Below are 19,918 nucleotides of genomic sequence, written 5' to 3'. Positions count from 1 at the left end.
CTTACATCGAGCCTATATTGATGTAACTCCTTACAACAATCTCTTCATTTTCTCCATATGCGAGAAACATGTCATCTTTCTTACTTTAATACTTAACGACATTTTCAGTTTTGTCCTATGATGGACACCTTGATCACTTTGGTAACTTACTCACAACTTATTTGAAGTACTGGACATATCTAGTTCTACATACCATGGAATAAATGATTAATTCAAAAGTGTGAGTGAAATATCAATCATGTAGTTTGCTCATCAGTATTTCAGGATACTGATGCTTGCTTAAAACTCTTTCCATGTGAGCTTGACAAGAGACTCTATTGGCGTTTTTAATACCAAACAACATTAGTATCTTGTCAATATGTATTTTGACTAAGCAATATTAGGCACTACTATATCCATGTATTATTATACCTAATACCAAAGCTAACTTGCCTAAATACTTCATCAAAAAACTATTTTCAATGAAGTCCAAATTCCTGTCAAGTTTATATTATTTCCAGTCAACAATGTGTTCTGTACACATAGAGTTAGAAATATTATCATACCCCCACTTAATTTCTTGTAAACACAAGCATCTTCATTTTCCTCGATGAAATCAAAATTTTGACCATTTCATCATAACGAAGAATCCAACTCCATTATGTTTGCTTCAGTTCATTCTAATATCTCTAAAGTTCGCAAACAACAAATTATATTGGACCATATCACATATACAATCTTGGTTCTATTTCCATCTCATGGAAATTCTTTCAATGTTTATCTATTATATCTCATAATTGAAATATGTAGTAATTGCTAGTTTAAGCCGAACTGACTTTAAGCATCGCTACGACGAGACAATCTTGTCGTTGAAAAGTCCTTGAACTTGCAAGAAGCGGTGTGGGGCGAGACCATGCGGTCATTAGTCGACGAGAATGAAGGGAAAAGGGCAACACACTCTTACCATTTAACCAAATCTTTGGGGTACAATGGCCAGAGAAGGTTAAGGTCCTGATTATTAGCAGAGAGCTCCGTAATGGTGATCTCAAAACTAGAGCCATACGAGAATATGGCAAGAAAGTAAAATTTAAGAGGGCCCTCTCTGTTGAGTATCGTGACTATTAGGAAGTATATGATAGGATAGACTAGGATTTATCCCTATCTTGTCTTGTACTCCAAGCAGGTCATGTACTCACTATATATATGCCACGAGGCTCAAGCAATAAAAACAATCGATGCATGCAATCCTCTCTTTCCTACTAACACACTCCATGCCACTAGTCTGTCTAGAATCTAATTGTGGCTCCGTTGCCAACCACAAATTTGACATGCTCGCTAAATCTGTCCCTCACTTTGACAATGATCTACAAAATTGTGACCCACCCCGGGGATTGGCGTTGAGGGGTTCACAATGAGGGTAGTATTTGGCTTCTACCATTTGTTCAGGTACTGATCATTCCCAACCCCAAGGGTTTGTGCATGAGCATCCACTTGACTAGCCTGTATTTTTTCTTGTTGTCGTCAGTGTTCCAATATAAGGCACTACGATGCTTGTCAAAACTTAGTGGTTACTCTCGGAAAGTTGTAAAACCCATAGTGTACATAGGAAGTCTTGAGGAGCATACATTAATGAAAATAACTTTACCCCAGAGGTATTATACTTGCCCCGTCGAGGGCCTACCCAGAGATATTATACTTGGCTACCTAAGGCGCCACTCGCAATATTTTGTTCCATAGGAATGAAGTTCATAACCTTAAGCTTGAGAGGCCACAAAGGAATACCAAGTATTTAATGGGAGAAGGAATTGAGACTGCAGTTTAACGAATTCGCACTATGATTATGCTCAGCAGGAGGGCAACCCATGACTAACACCTCACTTTTGCACATATTAATTTTAAGGTCGGACATGACCTTGAAGCAGAGAATGAGACATTTTAAGTTAGCCAGTCGAAGACCGATCTTAAAAAGGATGATCGTATCGTCGACATACTGCACATGGTTTTCTTCTTGGAATAGAAACCTTAGCAAATCATGGTCTAGCTACATACTTGCGAAGGGGAGACGATTGTATGGATTTACACATGAACACACATGTGAGGTATAGGAGCCAGCTTACTCTAATCTATTCCCTCCGTTTCTAAATATACGACCTTTTAGAGATTTTAATATGGACTACATACAGATGTATACATATGTATACATGCTCAAGCCGAGGCCCACCTGTATGCTGAACTGTTTGGATGCGGGTTGGGCCAGTTTTCGATCACATATTTGGGGATACCGATACATTATCGGAGACTCACAAATATTGAATGGAAACACGTCGAGGAAAGACTGCAAAAAAGACTTAGTAGTTGGAAAGGTAAACTGCTGTCTCTGGGTGAAAGATTGGTCCTCATAAATTCAGTACTTAGTAATATGGTACTATATATGATTTTCTTCTTCCAGTTGTCGAAAGGAGTTTTACATAGATTGTATTATTTCCGATGAAGATTCTTTTGGCAAGGAGATAGTGAGAGAAAGAAATATCGACTTGCCAAATGGAGTGTGGTTTGCCGTCCCAAAGACCAAGGCGGGTTGGGTATTCATGACCTTGAGGTTAAGAATAGGGCCCTCCTCAGCAAATGGTTGTTTAAATTTCTGACGAAAGAAGGTGTATGGCAAACCCTCCTAAGGAGGAAATATGTGGGCTCCAAGGCGGTACCCAAGTATACTGGAAGCCTGGGGATTCCCACTTTTGGGCGGGTCTAATGGCTACGAAGAAATATTTCTTCTGCTATGGATCCTTCTCAATTAAGGACGGCTCGGAAATTAGATTCTGGGAGGAGAGATGGCTAGGAAATGCCACACTCCGGAAACAATATCCGGCTCTATACAATATTGTGCACCACAAGGGTGATACTATCGCCACGGTAATGGAATCATTTCCGCCAAATGTGACGTTCAGAAGAGATTTAATTGGACCTAGACTCCAATCGTGGAACATGCTGCTCCAGCGGTTGTCCATGGTGCACCTGTCACATGGTTTTGATGTATTTCGATGGAACCTTCATGGGAATGGAAAATTCTCAGTGGATTCCATGTATAGAGCGTTAGTTCAGTCTGATGTGCCAGTTGATAATTATAAGAAGATCTGGAAGATGAAGATACCTCTTAAGAATAAAAACTTTGCATGGTATCTTCGTCGCGGAGTCATTCTTACTAAAGATAACCTTATTAAGAGGAATTGGCATGGAAGTCTGCAAATGTGTCTTTTGTCTTCATGATGAGACAATAAAACATTTATTCTTCCAATGCAAATTGGCTCGTTCTATATGGTCAGTCATCCAAATAGCTTCTGGCTTGTATCCTCCTTATAGTGTTGCTAGTGTATTTGGCAACTGGTTACATGTGATTGATCACAGGTTTAGAACTTTTCTCAGGGTGGGAGCGCTTGCCGTTATTTGGTCGCTTTGACTATGTAGAAATGATAAGGTTTTTAACGATAAAAGTACTTCCCTGATGCAGGTTATCTACATATATACCGGGACTCTTCGTTTATGATCCTCTCTACAACGCGTGAAGAATCGAGACATGTTTACGGAGGTGTGTACACGATTGGAGGCTATGGCGAGGGATACTTTTACTCAGCATGGGTGGCGGCATGATCTTAGGATTGACCACCCTCCGTTTTAGGCGTCATACGGGCTCTTCATGTTTTTGTATTTCGCCTTTTTATTTTTCATTTATGCGAGAAGACTTTTTTTGGCTGTGTGCATCTTAGTAATGCAGAGGCCGGGTGTAATGCTTAAATCTCCTAAGTAATAAAGTGCCCCTTTTCGAAAAAAAAAACAGATGTATATAGACATATTTTGAAGTATACACTCACTCATTTTGCTCCATATGTAGCCAATACTGCAATCTCTATAAGGACTTATATTTAGAAACGGGGGGAGTAAATTAGTTGCTAGTAATCTATATCTACATCTATACCAATATAAAAAGACTCAAAGTAGCAAATCCAACAAATCTTATCCATCAAACATCGTTAATCCAACTACCTATATTGCTCAAATCGTGAGCGCTCAACATATATATTTAGCATGTAATTAATAACATACCAAATATAGACTGTCCATGTAATTAACAGATAGTTGATATTCTACCCAATATTAACGTCCAACAAATTTTTGCATGATATGAACATGTAATTAATTCTCTGTCTGATATTAACGTGCATTGCCCGTACGCTTTTATTACTAGTTAGTAGTAAAAGACACTAATATCATTTTTTAACTTTTGGAAGGGGTGTGTACAAACCCTTAAATACAAACCATGTCTGTTAGAGCTTGTCATAATCCAAACGCTCTGTCCCCCCTTTCCCATTTCATGATTGCTGAGGCCTCTCTCTCTCTCTCTCTCTCTCTCTCTCTCTCTCTCTCTCTCTCTCTCTCTCTCTCTCTCTCTCTCTCTCTCTCTCTCTCTCTCTCTCTCTCTCTCTCTCTCTCTCTCTCTCTCTCTCATCCTGCTTATTCCCAACCCGGGATGTCATCCCTCTCCCCTCCTCTATCACCATAGTAGCATGGCATTGATAGAAAATTCTCCATCTATACCACAATATCTCTAGACCCTATAGCATCTTCCCTTTCCCCCATCTCTCTCTGTCTCTCAAACATGTACAAATCCCAACACGAAAATGATATGGCACTCATGACCTAATCACCGCATCCCGCCTCCCCTTCCTCCTTACCCTTGAAACCGACACAGCAAGATTCCATTGCTAGCTACAATGAGCTCCCCTCCTCCACCCCCTCTTCCCGAGGCTTGTTCTATTACCACGGCAATTGCTCCTGATCTCTCCCTTCACATCAGCCCTCCGTTGCCGGACGCGGTGGTCGGCGACGACGGTGAGGTGCGGCTGGGGCTCCATGAGGTGGCGTCCAAGAGGTACCGTGGCCTGGAGGAGATGCTGCACCAGCCGAACAAGGCCCATGGGTTCAAGAAGAGCTCGTGTCCTGCCGTCGGCGGCAGCGCTGTGGCAAGGCCGGCAGCTGGTGGCCGGAAGAGGAGCTCGAGGGCTCCTAGGATGCGGTGGACCACAGCGCTGCACGCACACTTTGTGCGTGCCGTGGAGCTCCTTGGTGGCCATGAGAGTATGTTCATATAAAATCTCAAGATCGTTTAACTAACAACTAGGGTATTTAATTATACACCAGTAGATGTGAGTGCTTGATGTGATGGTTTTGTTTCTCTGTTGGTATTTGAGCAACGTGGGTTCCTCAGCCTGAATGGGTAATTGATTAATTAGTAGCTGATATAATCAGATGATCTCTTGCCAATTGCCTTTGGGGAGTCTGCATGGTGTTTCCTTTGGTGCCCTTTTATTTGATCTTTAGTGTCTTCTGCATGTTAATTTTCCAAGAAGGTTATGTCCTATGATTCCCATCTGTCATCAAATGAGTAGAGTGCCATACAAATTCATTCAAATTTCCGCATTTGTGCTCAGTTTAATTTCCATCTATGCATGATTAACCCTTATTGGTCTCTAAAACTCGTTCCCTTTTCATTTGAAACGACATCTTGTAGGAGCAACACCAAAGTCAGTATTGGAACTGATGAACGTGAAGGATCTTACACTCGCTCATGTTAAGAGCCACCTGCAGGCAAGTAATAACTATTACAAAGTCTTCTCTCCTACCATAAGTTTTCACCTACATGTATTCATGTATTTGCTAGCTCAAACATCTTTTTCTCACCGTGCTAACTTCCGATCACTCAAAAACAAAACGATGGAATGCATATAGTAGCCTCTTGTTGTTAGTTGATACCAAGTACCTGTTGTCCTTTTTTGTCTCTAGTCTTGTGCCCTAAATATATGCACACCCCATAACTAATTATTCTGGACTTATATGTCTTAAAAACACAAATAGCAGCAGAATAGATTAAGCTAATTAATTTCCATCTTCATGTTTTTCTACTTGATTTCTTGCATGCAGATGTATAGAACAGTGAAGGGCACAGAAAGATCATGCGCTGCAGGTAAACCACATGGTGCCTAGATCTTTAACACCTTCTTGTCCTTGAAATTAATTTCATGGCTTGAGTTAATTTATCCAAGGTCATGTCACACACAGTGATGAACTATTGGCATGGGATAAGTGTGTGCCATCTCTAGCTAGCTAGCACCTATAGCCTGTGTGACCCATAAGGCACAACTGTACAGCTAGCTTGTACACAAATGCTTGTATTTTGTAGTGTGATAAGACACATGCACTAATTTAACTATATATATGGTGTGGTTGCAGGCCATGGCCAGACCAGAGATATGGGCTTTCTGAGAAGGGTTGTCGCTGGTGATGAACTGGTCAATGGCTTTGATGGGTTCAACAGCAACATGGTCAACACAACTTCCAATAATACAACTCCTAGGTTTGTACATTAATCTGGTATGATCTGACTGGGTTTATTGATTAAATATAACTGTTGTTGATTAATAATGGTTGTTTTGTTTCATATCTCTTGGCCTTTATGGCACACCAAGTCTGCAACCTGCTTCCTGCACTTGGAGCATGGATGCATGCGTTGTGCTTGCATTTACATCACCTGTGCCTCATTTTAATACTCTGTTGCCTTGTGTGACAGCCGAATATGTGTAGAGATTAAATTGGGATGTCAGCATCTAGAGGAATTTGAATGCACTATTTTAGTCGATGCGGTCAGCTTGGAGTATATATCTATCACATGCTGCAGAATCCAGCTAGTCCTTATATAGACTAAGGTTTCGGGTTTTAATAATGCACAATTGAGTAGTTAATTAACTGCTAGACAAAGGACTGGTATGCGCAATTGGTATGCTTTTGCCACATTTCATATTCACAAGTAGTGGAAACACACATGCACGTATTTTTTCCGAAAAGGACGATAACACTCTGAGCCTCTGCACGAAGAGATACGCACATCCATGTATTATCTGATTATTTCAGAATGTCAATGCAAATACATGCATGTATATATGCTACTTGGTTGATTTTAACAGCAGATGCTCTTTAACTTCGCATCGCTTGGTTTGATATGAATTAATGTTTTTTGCTTAAAAATATGAGCACTGTAAATTTAGTTATGTGTGTGTGGTTGATCTTATTGGCCTGTGGCATATAATGCCATCAGCCCATCATTAGAAACCACATGAGTATATCTTGACATAAATTGAAAGTAGAACTTTTATAATTTGATCACTATCTTGAACACATCAAAGTGCCCTTTGAGTCTCTAGCCAAGTTACTTAACCATGCATGCATTATGAGTTTTTTTTTTGTTTGAGAACCATGCATTATGAGCTAGTACATAGGGACGCACAGCCTTTCCAGCCTCTCTATCATATCAGTTCCTTTTGTCGGCTGAAATGATGAAAATCTCCATCATATACACTTTACCGGGTCACCCCTCAGTCCATGCCCCATCGATCAGCATCTCTTTCGCTAACGTCTATCATGACCTCTCTCCTTCCTTACGGAGAGCAAGCAAGCATAGCTAGCTGTAGGAGGCAGTTGTGCTTGTCTCCTGCACTGCCACTGTACCATGTGCTCCTGATTTTCACACTCCCAAGCATGCACGCATGCATGCATGCAGCACACTTCCAACCTTCTCCGTCATCTCTCTCCCCTTATGAGTTGCATGCTCCTTGTGAGTCATGATGCACGGGGAGACATTTCCCCTCCTACTCTGATAATTCGCACCGAAATAAATGTTCTGGGTGGTTTTTTCTGCGTGAGTGATCAGAGCATGCAGCTGCGGTTGCGTTTGTGGTTGATCAGATCAGATGATTCAGATCCATATCAATTGCCCCTCTGCCTCTGGTGGCCGGCCCTATCAGGGGGTTGCGCCAATGTCTGTTGGAATCTCGCAAGCAACAGGTAGAAGAAGACAAGGGCAACTCCATTGGCCTTGACCAGGGGGAAAGCCTGCCCTGCCATTTGCTGAAATAGTGGCGAGCATGGACAAGCCACTTGGCAGCGCGTACACTAGCGGAGCTAGCCAGACTGATCGATGTGTGGTGTGGTGGCCATTTTGTTAGGAAACATCCATGCACGTCTCTCCAACTCTCCTCTCCTTGCTACGTACTACCTTCGTAAACTAATATAAGAGCGTTTAGAATACTAAAGTAGTAATCTAAACACTCTTATATTAGTTTACAGAGGGAGTACATGGTCATATCTCATGCACAGCTACCTAGATCCTCCAACTTCAAGACTTGGATTTTATTTTTTTTCTCCATAACAGCCGTGGCAGAATAATATACGTATGACATGATCCCCCTCCACCCAAGAATCCGCGGACATGTACGAACTCTGAACCATCATTTGTCCGTGCATGGAGCTTTGTCTCCCCAAATTATTCGGACTACAGATGTTATATGATTGATGGGGATGGAGCGAGAGAGAAAAAAAGAAAAAAAAGGTGCTCCGGAGCGAGGGCCAAGTCCGACGTGGTGTGCATTCCAGACACGTCCCGATCCCCCATTTGCCCCGAAATATGAGCTGAATTCGGGTGTTTTTGCAAACAGCTCGGACACATAGGATGATTTGGAGGTCCGGCTGTGTGTTGTTTTTTCTCTCTCTCCTCTTGGGACAATATCTAAGGGCGAGTTTAGTTGCCTGCATCGAATCCAATCAGGCCTGTGCGGTGCAGCATCTTTTTAAACCTTGGTTATTTGATTTCTTGCATATACTGTTAAGCCTGCATAGCACGATTCTTAAAGCCCTTGAGCCTGGCCGGTTTGAAACAGCCGAATCGGCGGTTCTTGAGAGCCAGGCCCGAGCGATGCTTCGAAGCGTACGCGGTGGCTCTCTGGAAACCTGTCTGCAATTAATCCCCCGTCCCTAATCCTATCAATCCCCTCTCTCTCTCCTTCTGCTCCAGTCGATCCCGTCGGCCGCAGCGCCGCCCTCGTCCGCGGAGTCAGCGACGCTGTTGATCAAGAAGTGCCTTCTTCCAGCGGTGGGGCCGGCCACTTCTCCGCCGGTGTCCCCAGGCTTCCCACGGGCCCAGGCTCGCCGCCTCGGGCGCGACTGTGGTGCCCCGACTCTAGAGGCCAAGAAACGCGGCGACGAAGCCCCCCGCCCTTCTGCTCGTGGCGAGCACCAGCGGTTCCTGCCTACAACCGCGAGCCCCGGGCTCGCTCCCTCCGCCTTCCACGCGCTCCAAGGTGGCGCCGACCGTGGCGCTCCGGTCCAAGAAGCCGGCGACTTTGTCGCGCTCCAGGACGCCGCCGACCGTGGCGCTCCGGTCCAAGAAGCCGGCGACTTCGCCGCGCTCCAAGACACCGCCGACCGCAGCACTCCGGTCCAAGAAGCCGGTGCCTTAGTCGCGCTCCAGGATGCCGCAGACCGTCGCGCTCCGGTCCAAGAAGCCGGCGCCTTAGTCACGCTCCAGGACGCCGCCGACCGTGCCGCTCCGATGCAACAAGGTGACGCCTTCGTCGCTCTCCAGGACGCCGCCGACCGTGCCGCTCCGATGCAAAAGGTGACGCCTTCGTCGCTCTCCAGAATGCTGCTCGTGGCCCTGTTGGTCTTGTCCGAGGCCCCAGCGAGCCCCCCGGCAACGCCCACGAGACCAACCAGACGAGCGCCAGGAGCCGCGCCGGGTAGCGTCGCCTCGGCGAGCCTCGACCTAGTGAGCCGCACCGTGTCCGGGAGCCCCGGCACAAGGAACGGCTCCGTGGGCGACGCGAGGAGCAGCGAGGCCCGCGACCATCGTCGTCTGCGATGCCTGCAGCAACTCCATCAAGCGCGACTGGACTCATCGCCTCGCTGGTCAAGGAGGACGGCCATGTCTACTCGCTGGCGGCGACCGGGGATGTTCTTTACATCGGAACCTGGCGGTGTTGGCGTGCGTGAGGGCGAGCTCGAGGAGCAGCGAGGCGCCGGGGAATCGGGCGCGGCCACGGTGCCGCGCATGGAGGAGTCCAGGTGCCGGGCGCGTCCATGGTCACCGGGACCTGGCGGTGGGCATGATGGCAGAGGAAGCTCCAGCGCACTCAACGTGTTTGACGAAATGAGAAGCCAAACCTGGTGGCTGTAAGTTTTGTTGTTAACTCCTAATCATGCATGTATGCAACCAAACATCGGGACAAAATTGCATCTCGATGACATGCCCCCCTAATGCAGGCAACTAATCAAATTGACATCTTTTAGCCCCGTTTTCCCTCACCCAGAACCTGCTTAGACTGGCTCGTTTTCCCTCTAAGTCAAGCCCAGCAGCAAAAGTAACCAAACACGTCCTAGGCTGTCCAACCATACGTACAGGGACAGTTTCAGAGTCCGATTGGAGATGCTTAAGATGTAGGTAAAATAAAACATAAAAAGACAGGAGTCTACCAGATGGTACCTTTTTGAACGTCCGGGGGTCCGGCTACTAGCTGTGGTCTAGGGTCATTTTTCTAGAGGGCACCATATGGTGATGTTTCTGGTGTTAACCTGACCCTGACGCCAGGCCCCTCGACATGAAGCTCCGACTCATATATGTGTGCATTAACTGATTGATTCGTACCATTCTCAAAAGCAAGACAACCCAAAAAAACTGATTGATCCGTACTGCATGCATGCAGGAGGTCAGAGTCACCAGCTGGAGAGCAGGGCCATCACGATGCTTGGGGGACACAAGCGGCAGCGGCAGCGGCAGCAGCAACAACAACAATGGTGCCGCCTTACCTGACGACCTCCGAACCTCATGATAATGAACACATGATGCCGGAGAGCGGAATGGCACGGCCAGCAGCCCCACGCCGTGGAAGGCCGTCACCGAACAACACCAGCAGCAGCGGCAGTGACGACGTCGACGAGACCGAGAGCTTCGGATGGCTGGCGTTGACGCGGCGGCGCTACGATGACGGCGGCGATGGGGACTGTGCAGGCGACCGTGAGCTGCAAGGCGCGGCCATGGTTATGGATCCGAGCCTGGAGATGAGGCTGGGGAGGCAGGGGTGGGAGCAGATGGAGCCCTCGGCGTCGGCCTCCAAAGAGCTAACCCCGATCCTCAAGTGCTTGTGAAATGATTATAATAAGTACTCGTGGGATTAATATGTTGTTGATTAATTATTACTGTACTCAACAAAAGCAAGAGCAACCGTGTGACCTCAAAGCTAGCTAGCGAGCTAGTCCTCTGATCGTTTTAACTGAGTTTTAACAGTTTTGCTAGAACTCATCTAAATGAGATTTAATTTGGTCTCATTCATTTTTTATAGCCATTGAATGTGGTACTATAAAATGCGTGTGTGCTGACGTGGGTTGTATCCGTTCTTGTCTTCCAGGTGAATGAGACCAAATTACGTCTCATCTAGATGAGTAGGTACTCCCGAGTTTTAATTATAGTCTCATTCGCCTGGACAGCCGTTGGATCAAAAGCATGCTGAGATTTGTACTGTTGTGCAGTTGTCCAGTCGCGTGTATTTGTTTGTCCGATGGTTGACCGTGCAGCCCGCTCGTTTATGGGCCTTTTACTCTCTTTTTTTCAGGCTGAGCTTTGGCCTGTTGCGAACAGTGCCACCAGCCACTGTTTTCTATTATTTCTTCTATACTAATAAATGTGCATGTCAAACACGCGTTAATATTTAGACAATGTATTAATTGCACACGGATATTAATCGCAATTGAACGCATCTCTAGTGGAGGGGGAGGGGGGGCTGTAGTCGCAACTGCATATTTTCGAAGGCGAATCGCGATTGCAAGTTTTTCATGGCTAGTGGCAACTGCATGTTCCTCTACGGTAGTTCTAACTATATGTTTTTCAGGAGGAGGGGGGTCGCAACTACGCATTTTCTAAGGCCGATCACAACTACAAGTTTTTCTATGATACTCACAACTCTAAATTTTCAAGGGGTCTCAATTGCATGTTTTCTATGGAGTAATGCTAGACCCACTAAAACTTACGTATGGTTTTTAAAGGCTGATGTAGATGAAGTTAAGGCTGGTCGTAATGGGAAGTATCTATACTAGTATCATGCATATGATATTAGTGTATGATACTACCTTCTCAATCCATAGTATCATAGATTAGTATCATATAGTACTTTATTTATTATCATGCATGATACATAGTAGCATACACTAGTAGAATAAGGGCCTTTAGTTCCAGTTCATAAGGGTTTTTAGTCCTGATTCCTGAACCGGGACTAAAGGGTCGTTACTAAAGCCTCCCCCTTTAGTCCCGATTCTTACACCAACTGAGACTAAAGGCCCTCCACGTGGCCGCTGCCTGGAGGTCCACCTTTAGTCCAGGTTGGTAACACCAACCGGGACTAAAGAAATTTCATGAATTTTTTAAAAAAAATTCTGAATTTTTTTTTTGATTTTTTTTGAAATCTTTTCCCGATTTTCAAATTTCTAAATTATTTTAACCTCTAATCTCTAATCACCCTCATCACTGCTCAATTTAACGTCTAATCTCTAATCACCCCTCATCATTCCAAATCATCTAACTTCCCGGACGGTCACCCATCCTCTCACTACTCCAGCCTGAGCATGCTTAACTTCCAGGTTCTATTCCCCCTTGTTTCCAAGTCTGCACTTGTTGTTTTTCTGACAATAGTAAGATGTCAATCGTATTAACCCTCAGGAGTTTAGCTTGAGCATGAAGTCACACGTTTCACTGTTTGAGTTTGAAACTATTATTCTAAAAAACAATAATTATTTAGTAACACTAATATTTCTTGAATAAGTAGGTTGACCATAGTTTGACCACGGTTTGACCAGATTTAACCAAAATTCAAAAATTGAAATAATTATTTAGTAACACTAATATTCTTGAATAATTATTTAGTAACACTAATATTTCTTGAATAAGTAGTTTGACCATAGTTTGACCATAGTTTGACCAGATTTGACCAAAATTCAAAAAAATTGAAATAATTATTTAGTAACACTAATATTCTTGAATAATTATTTAGTAACACTAATATTTCTTGGATAAGTAGTTTGACCATAGTTTGACCCCTGTTTGACCAGATTTGACCAAAATTAAAAAAATGAAATAATTATTTAGTAACACTAATATTCTTGAATAATTATTTAGTAACACTAATACTTTTTGAATAAGTAGTTTGACCAGATTTAACCAAAATACAACAAAACTGAAATTTGAGCATATCTTTTTTTCCTTTTGGAATTTGAGGATTCTAAAAATTTGCAAAACTACAAGGAGGGGGGGAGTCATAATTGCAAGTTTTTTAGGAGGCGCAAAACTACACGTTTCTCTATGGTACTCGCGATTGCAAGTTCTTAATGGGGATGTGCAACTGCATGTTTCTCTAGGATAATCGCAACTACACATTTTCATGTGGGGATTGCAACTGCATGTTTTCCAAGGCCGATCGCAACTTCAATTTTCTATAAGGTTCTCTCAACTGCAAGTTTTTAAGAGGGAATTACAACTACACGTTTTCTCTAGGGTAGTCGCAACTGCAAGTTTTTAATGGGGTGGCGTGGGGGGGGGGGATCGCAAGTGCATGCTTTTTAAAGGCTGATCGAAAATGTGAGTTTCTCTAGAATAGTCACAGTTACGAGTTGTTTGAAGGTCGGTCGCAATTGCAATCGCAACTACAAGTTTTAAGTGGGGGCGGGGGAGGGGGGGTCGCAACTGCATGTTTTTTGAAGGACGATCGAAAATGCAAGTTTCTCTAGGGTAGTCACAATTGCAGGTTGTTTGAAGGTCAATCGCAATTGCAAGTTTCTCTAGGGTAGTCGCAATTGCAAGTTTTCAAAGGGGGCGCAACTACACATTTTCTCTAGGGTAGTTGTAACTACAAGTTTTTGGGGGGTGAAGGAAATATGCCCTAGTGGCAATAATAAAATTATTATTTATATTTCCTTATATCATGATAAATGTTTATTATTCATGCTAGAATTGTACTAACCGGAAACTTAGTACATGTGTGAATACATGGACAAAATGAGTGTCACTAGTATGCCTCTACTTGACTACCTCGTTAATCAAAGATGGTTAAGTTTCCTAGCCATGGAAAAGAGTTGTCATTTGATGAACGGGATCACATCATTAGAGAATGATGTGATTGACTTGACCCATCCATTAGCTTAGCACTTTGATCGTTTAGTTTACTACTATTGCTTTCTCCATAACTTATACGTGTTCCTATGACTATGAGATTATGCAACTCCCGAATACCGGAGGAACACTTAGTGTGCTATCAAACATCACAACGTAACTTGGTGACTATAAAGATGCTCTACAGGTATCTCCAATGGTATTTGTTGAGTTTGCATAGATCGAGTTTAGGATTTGTCACTCCATGTATCGGAGAGGTATCTCTGGGCCCTCTCGGTAATGCACTGTAAGCCTTGCAAGCAATGTGACTAATGAGTTAGTTACATGATGTTGCATTACAGAACGAGTAAAGAGACTTGCCGGTAACGAGATTGAACTAGTATTGAGATACCGACGATCGAATCTCGGGCAAGTAACATACCGATGACAAAGGGAACAACATATGTTGTTATGCGGTTTGACCAATAAATATCTTCATAGAATATGTAGGAACAAATATTAGCATCCAGGTTCCGCTATTGGTTATTGAACGGAGATGAGTCTCGGTCATGTCTACATAGTTCTCAAACCCGTAGGATTCGCACGCTTAATGTTCGGTGATGATTGGTATTATGAGTTTATGTGTTTTGATGTACCGAAGGTAGTTCGGAGTACCAGATATGATCACGGACATGACGAGGAGTCCCGAAATGGTCGAGACATAAAGGTCGATATATTGGAAGGATATGTTTGGACATCGGAATGGTTCCGGGTGAGTTCGGGCATTTACCGGAGTACCGGGGGGTTATCGGAACCCCCCGGGGAGTGTATGGGCCTTAATGGGCCTTAGTGGGAGAGAGGAGGAGGCGTCCTAGGTGGGGGCGCCCCCCAAGCCCAATCCGAATTGGGGTGTGGGGCCGGCCCCCTTTCCTTCTCCCTCTCTTCCCCTTCTCTCCTACTCCAACAAGGGAAAGGGGGAATCCTAGTCCCACCGGGAGTAGGACTGCCCCCTTGAGGCGCGATATAGAGGGCCGGCCCTCCCCCTCCTCCACTCCTTTATATATGGGGAAGGGGGCACCCCATAGACACACAAGTTGATTGTTTAGCCGTGTGCGGTGCCCCCCTCCACAGATTTCCACCTCGGTCATATCGTTGTAGTGCTTAGGCGAAGCCCTGCATCGGTAACTTCATCATCACCGTCATCACGCCGTCGTGTTGATGAAGCTTTCCCTCGACACTCAGCTGGATCTAGAGTTCGTGGGACGTCACCGAGCTGAACGTGTGCAGATCATGGAGGTGCCGTACCTTCGGTGCTAGGATCGGTCGGATCGTGAAGACGTACGACTACAGCAACCGCGTTATCATAACGCTTCCGCTTACGGTCTACGTGGGTACGTGGACAACGCTCTTCCCTCTCATTGCTATGGATCACCTAGATGGATCTTGCATGTGCGTAGGAAAATTTTGAAATTACTGTGTTCCCCAAAAGTGGCATTCGAGCCAGGTCTATGCGTATATGTTATATGCACGAGTAGAACACAAAGGAGTTGTGGGCGTGGGTATATACATATTGCTTGCCGTCACTAGTTGATTCTTGATTCAGCGGTATTGTTGGATGAAGCGGCTCAGACCAACATTATGCGTACGCTTACGCGAGACTGGTTCTACCGACGTGCTTCGCACACAGGTGGCTAGTGGGTGTCAGTTTCTCCAACTTTAGTTGAATCGGATTCAATGAACATGGTTCTTTCTGAAGATCAAAAAGCAATCACTATACCTCGTTGTGGTTTTTGATGCGTAGGTAAGAACGGTTCTTGCTCAGCCCGTAGCAGCCACGTAAAACTTGCAACAACAAAGTAGAGAACGTCTAACTTGTTTTTGTAGGGCATGTTGTGATGTGATATGGTCTAGACATGATACTAAATTTTATTGTATGAGATGATCATGTTTTGTAACAGAGTTATTGGCAACTGGCAGGAGCCATATTGTCATGGAATTGTCATGGCAGATGTCCTAGTGAAAGGACTTAGTCGTGGAGCCATCGCAACTAGGAAGCTTAAAGGGGTTAAACAGGACAAAGGACACGAGAGGCTTATACTGGTTCGGCCCCTTGCGATGAAGGAAAAGCCTAGTCCAGTTGATGTGGTATTGCTAGGTTTCGATGACCAAGGAGCGAAATACGCTAGCTTGGCTCTTGATATGTTGTTTCTTGCCCTGAGCCGCCGCGGGTCGTCCCCTTATATACACGGGTTGACGCCGTGCGGCCTAGAGTCCCAGCCGGCTCATACAACGTGGATGGCTCGATGACAACTCTTACATGCATTACTTTACAATTCTTATTCATACATGGTGGTTTATACTTACGGGCCTTAAGCCACCTCTAGGCTTGGGCCTACTACAAGCCTTATCATAAACGGTCACCTTGTATACTCTTCGGGCTTCCTTTTAAGTAACCCGCCATTGTGATTGACCCGGCCCCTCCTGGGCGATTCATACCTTGTAGTCATATCCCCAACATTAGGCCCCAGGTTGATTTGAACTCTGTTCATGTCAATCTTCAACACTTAGACGAAATCCATCTTCCACTGCTTGTCAAAGCTCTGGAACCCGCCGTGACGTCATCTTCAGAAAATTTGGAAACCCGCCACGACATCATCTTTAACGGATCGTTATCTTAAATGCCTTTCCGAAAATTTAGGCGTCCATTTAGCTGGATAATCATTATTTTCGCCTTCCTCATTTTTCACGCCTGCCTGTTCACCTATCTCCTTATAAATAGGCACGGTTGGTCTTCCTCATTCTTCTTCTTCCTTCTCTCGCAACCCCTCTGTTGCCCGAGCTCCGCCGCCGCAGCGCTCGCCGTCGTCCTCAACCTTGGCCGCTGCATCACCCTAAGTTTGTCTAGAGAACGGCGGCGACCCTCCGCAACAGATTTGTGTTCGTAAGTTTTTGCCTTTCCGCACCTTAGATCCGCATTAGGGTTTGCAAGTTCGTCGGTGTTCTTCGCTGTTCATCATGGATTCTTCGTAGTTTCTCCACCGCATCCTCTTTTGATCCAGAAGAAGCATGGAACTCCTGCAGTAGTTGTTCCGTATCCATTTCGGATGCTAGTAGATTCCCTTTTCTTGCACAAAGGCCTCCTTAGAACTGATGAACTCCTCTACACTAGTTTTTTAGGTCTAGATTTATTTTCCTTTTTGGAGAAATCTTGATCCAAAATAGCAGCAGCAGCCTATGATACCTGTTTATCTGAGTACTTAGCCAATTTTTTGTCGTTGGCCACCTTTGAATATCTTTAGTCATGGCGGCTTATCATGCCAGATCATTTTTCCTTCATATATCATTAGCCCTTATTTAAGCCGCCATTACACATATGTATTGAAAACATTAACCTGTGATTCCACCATTTAATTTAAGCCGGCAAATTACTTCCTTTTTAGCTTGTTTTCTCACCATGGCGCCAAAGATGACAACAGTTTGCAATTGGGTCCCTTCCACAGTCACTGACGCCATTCTGAAGGATTTCATTATCATTGGATATTTACCAGAGAAGAACATTATGTCTTACTGTGCTCCTGACCCGGTCGAAGAAAGACCTCAGCCCAAGGACGGCGAAGTCATCATTTTTACTGATCATATGAACCGGGCTTTTCACCGCCCGACTCAAAATTCTTCAGAGATGTTCTGCACTTTTTCAAGCTTCATCCACAAGATCTTGGACCCAATGCCATATCAAATATCTGCAATTTCCAGGTTCTCTGCGAGGTGTACCTTCAAGAAGAACCTACTGTTGAACTCTTCAGAGAGTATTTTTATTTGAACTGCCAGAATGAATACACCAATGGCCCCAGCTTGGAACTTGGTGGAATTTCGATTCAGCGCCAACAGGGTGCTGTCTTTCCCTTAGTAGTCTTACCAAGCCATCCCAAAGATTGGAACCAAACTTGGTTTTATTGCAAAGACACGTCGCCAGCTGAAGAAAAACCAATGTCGGGTTATCGTGCAGAGCTTCTTGACTCTAAGTTTTTACTCCCTGACAAGCTTACTGCCACTGAACGTAAGAAGCTCATCCCAACCATCAAAAGGATTCAAGCCTTGTTGGGAAACGGCTTAACTAGAGTTGACTTGATCCGTTGTTGGATCGCATGGCGGGTCATCCCTCTAAGCCGCCGCTCTGACTTGATGTATAACTATGCCGGAGGACCAGATGGCCCTCTGCATCATAGTTCTATACAATTGACTAAAGAGGCCATTGTTGAAATGTCAACCACCCTCGTAAATAGTAAATACGAGGGCTGCAGTAAAGTTGGATCGAATCCTTTCTGCAAACTTAACCCGGCACCCGAGGTAAATCCCCTTGACCCCCTTTTTTCTTCAGTGGGTAAGTACTTGCATGACTTTTAACCTGTTATCTGCCTACATGCAAATCTGACTTTTGGAAGGCCAAATATGATCATGAAGCTGCCAAGAAGGCCAGCGCCGCCGCCATAGCCGCCAAGAAGACAACCCGAAAATCCAAGAAGAAAAGAACTGCTTCTGATATGTTCAAGCTGGATGATGTTTCTGAGTCGGAGATTGCCCTTGACTCTCTTGGCCTGCTTTTTAACAACCTTATTGACACTGACTATTGCCAAGATGACACGGAGGCCAGCCAGGCAGTAGAAGAAGAGGTAACTATTTCCTCCGACTCAACCCCTTTGCCAAGACAGAAACCTCGACTGGTAACCCGGAAAGTAAGGTTTTCACACCCTTTGGCTTATTTGGATCCTCATTTTCTTTTGAAAAAACAGCAACATGAGAGCCGCCGTCAGGCCCGGACCAGTGATGACAATGAACTGCCTTCCGACTTACCAAAAACTCCTCAGAAACGCCAGAATGAGGTTTCTTTCACCTTTGACTTTTGCTTTTGTCAATGAATCTACTTCCTTGCTCTTTTAAACTGTGATTTCACTTTTGCAAGAGATCTCTCGATCTTCTGGTGATTCCTCTCAAATTCAATTTCCGGCTTTCAAAACTGCCCCTGGGTAAAGAAAATTATCTTTCTTCTGCATCTTTAAGTCTGTATCATTATACTAACTCATGAAATTCTTCTTAGTGGTCAAGCAAAGCCCAAGAAAGCCAGGGTGGCTAAGCCGGCGGAAGACCCGAAAGACCCTGCTCCTGAACCGGCAATACCAACTCCTGCTCCTAGACAATCTGAAGCACCAGAAGACCTTGCCATCAATGTTCGAATAGATCCTCCTGAACCGTCTATTGATGAAACTATTCTCAACCCGTCTACTGTTGAACCGTCAAGCTCAGCTAACCCGCCGATGACTTACGACAATGACGTTTTAATCATTGGTAGTAGATTTGTTGAATCAGGCAATCCAACTGTACTGGCTAAGCACTCTGCCAAGCAAGAGGCTTTAGAAAGGCAGAAAGTGCGGTTTGACGTCTCTCATTATGCTCACCTGAGTATTAGTGACGTGCTATCTGGATACCTCAGTCATGTGCATTCCAGCCGTGACTCTGAAATTGAGATGGTCAAACAACTGCAACTGAAATATGAGTATGCTCTCCGGCTTTCATTAGTTTACATATGCTCTGCCAGCCCCCAAGTCTCTGGATTATGATGAACCTGAATGATATGTAAACTTATGATATAGGTTGATGCTCTGTCTTAGATTTTCCCTAAGTCCAGTGGATTAGCCTAAATTGCACCTGTAGTCCCCAAGGGCCGGCTTAATTCATCATGGATGAGCCGGTACTTGACTTCATAACTGTCTTGAATTAGTCCAAACAAATGTTGTTATCCGGCTCAAGATGAAAAACTTTCTTAATATCATGCATTAGCCCCCAAGTGCAAAGCGTTTTTACTTGTAAAACACTTGGGACTTTAATCATAGAAGAGTCATTTTTGCCTGTAAAAATTGCTTTGGC

The 19,918-nt window shown here is 44.5% G+C and overlaps 1 protein-coding gene across 3 annotated transcripts; it reads left to right on the top strand.

The window, feature by feature from the left end:
- The first annotated feature begins 4,480 nt into the window (after window positions 1–4,480).
- Window positions 4,481–11,187, top strand: LOC123102360 (probable transcription factor KAN4). Of its 3 annotated transcripts, XM_044523682.1 has the most exons (5): window positions 4,481–5,112; window positions 5,546–5,622; window positions 5,956–5,998; window positions 6,265–6,388; window positions 10,566–11,187. In XM_044523682.1, the coding sequence occupies exons 1-5, from the start codon at window positions 4,749–4,751 to the stop codon at window positions 11,005–11,007; spliced, it is 1,050 nt and encodes a 349-aa protein (XP_044379617.1). In that variant the 5' UTR covers window positions 4,481–4,748; the 3' UTR covers window positions 11,008–11,187. The 3 variants fall into 3 exon arrangements, with proteins under 3 accessions (XP_044379617.1, XP_044379616.1, XP_044379618.1); XM_044523683.1 differs by lacking the exons at window positions 4,481–5,112; window positions 5,546–5,622; window positions 5,956–5,998; window positions 6,265–6,388 and adding exons at window positions 6,419–9,425; window positions 9,482–10,035; XM_044523681.1 differs by lacking the exons at window positions 4,481–5,112; window positions 5,546–5,622; window positions 5,956–5,998; window positions 6,265–6,388 and adding an exon at window positions 6,418–10,035.
- Window positions 11,188–19,918: the final 8,731 nt, after the last annotated feature.

The sequence above is a fragment of the Triticum aestivum genome, chromosome 5A (assembly GCF_018294505.1).
Source record: "Triticum aestivum cultivar Chinese Spring chromosome 5A, IWGSC CS RefSeq v2.1, whole genome shotgun sequence".
In the NCBI taxonomy this organism is placed as follows: Eukaryota; Viridiplantae; Streptophyta; class Magnoliopsida; order Poales; family Poaceae; genus Triticum; species Triticum aestivum.
This window is presented reverse-complemented; position numbering and strand designations above follow the sequence as displayed.

Coding starts and splice junctions, on each gene's coding strand:
- LOC123102360 (XM_044523681.1), top strand. CDS start 9,416: ATGCAACAAGGTGACGCCTTCGTCGCTCTCCAGGACGCCGCCGACCGT. Junction 10,036..10,565: donor AGAAGCCAAACCTGGTGGCT/GTAAGTTTTGTT, acceptor GCATGCATGCAG/GAGGTCAGAGTCACCAGCTG.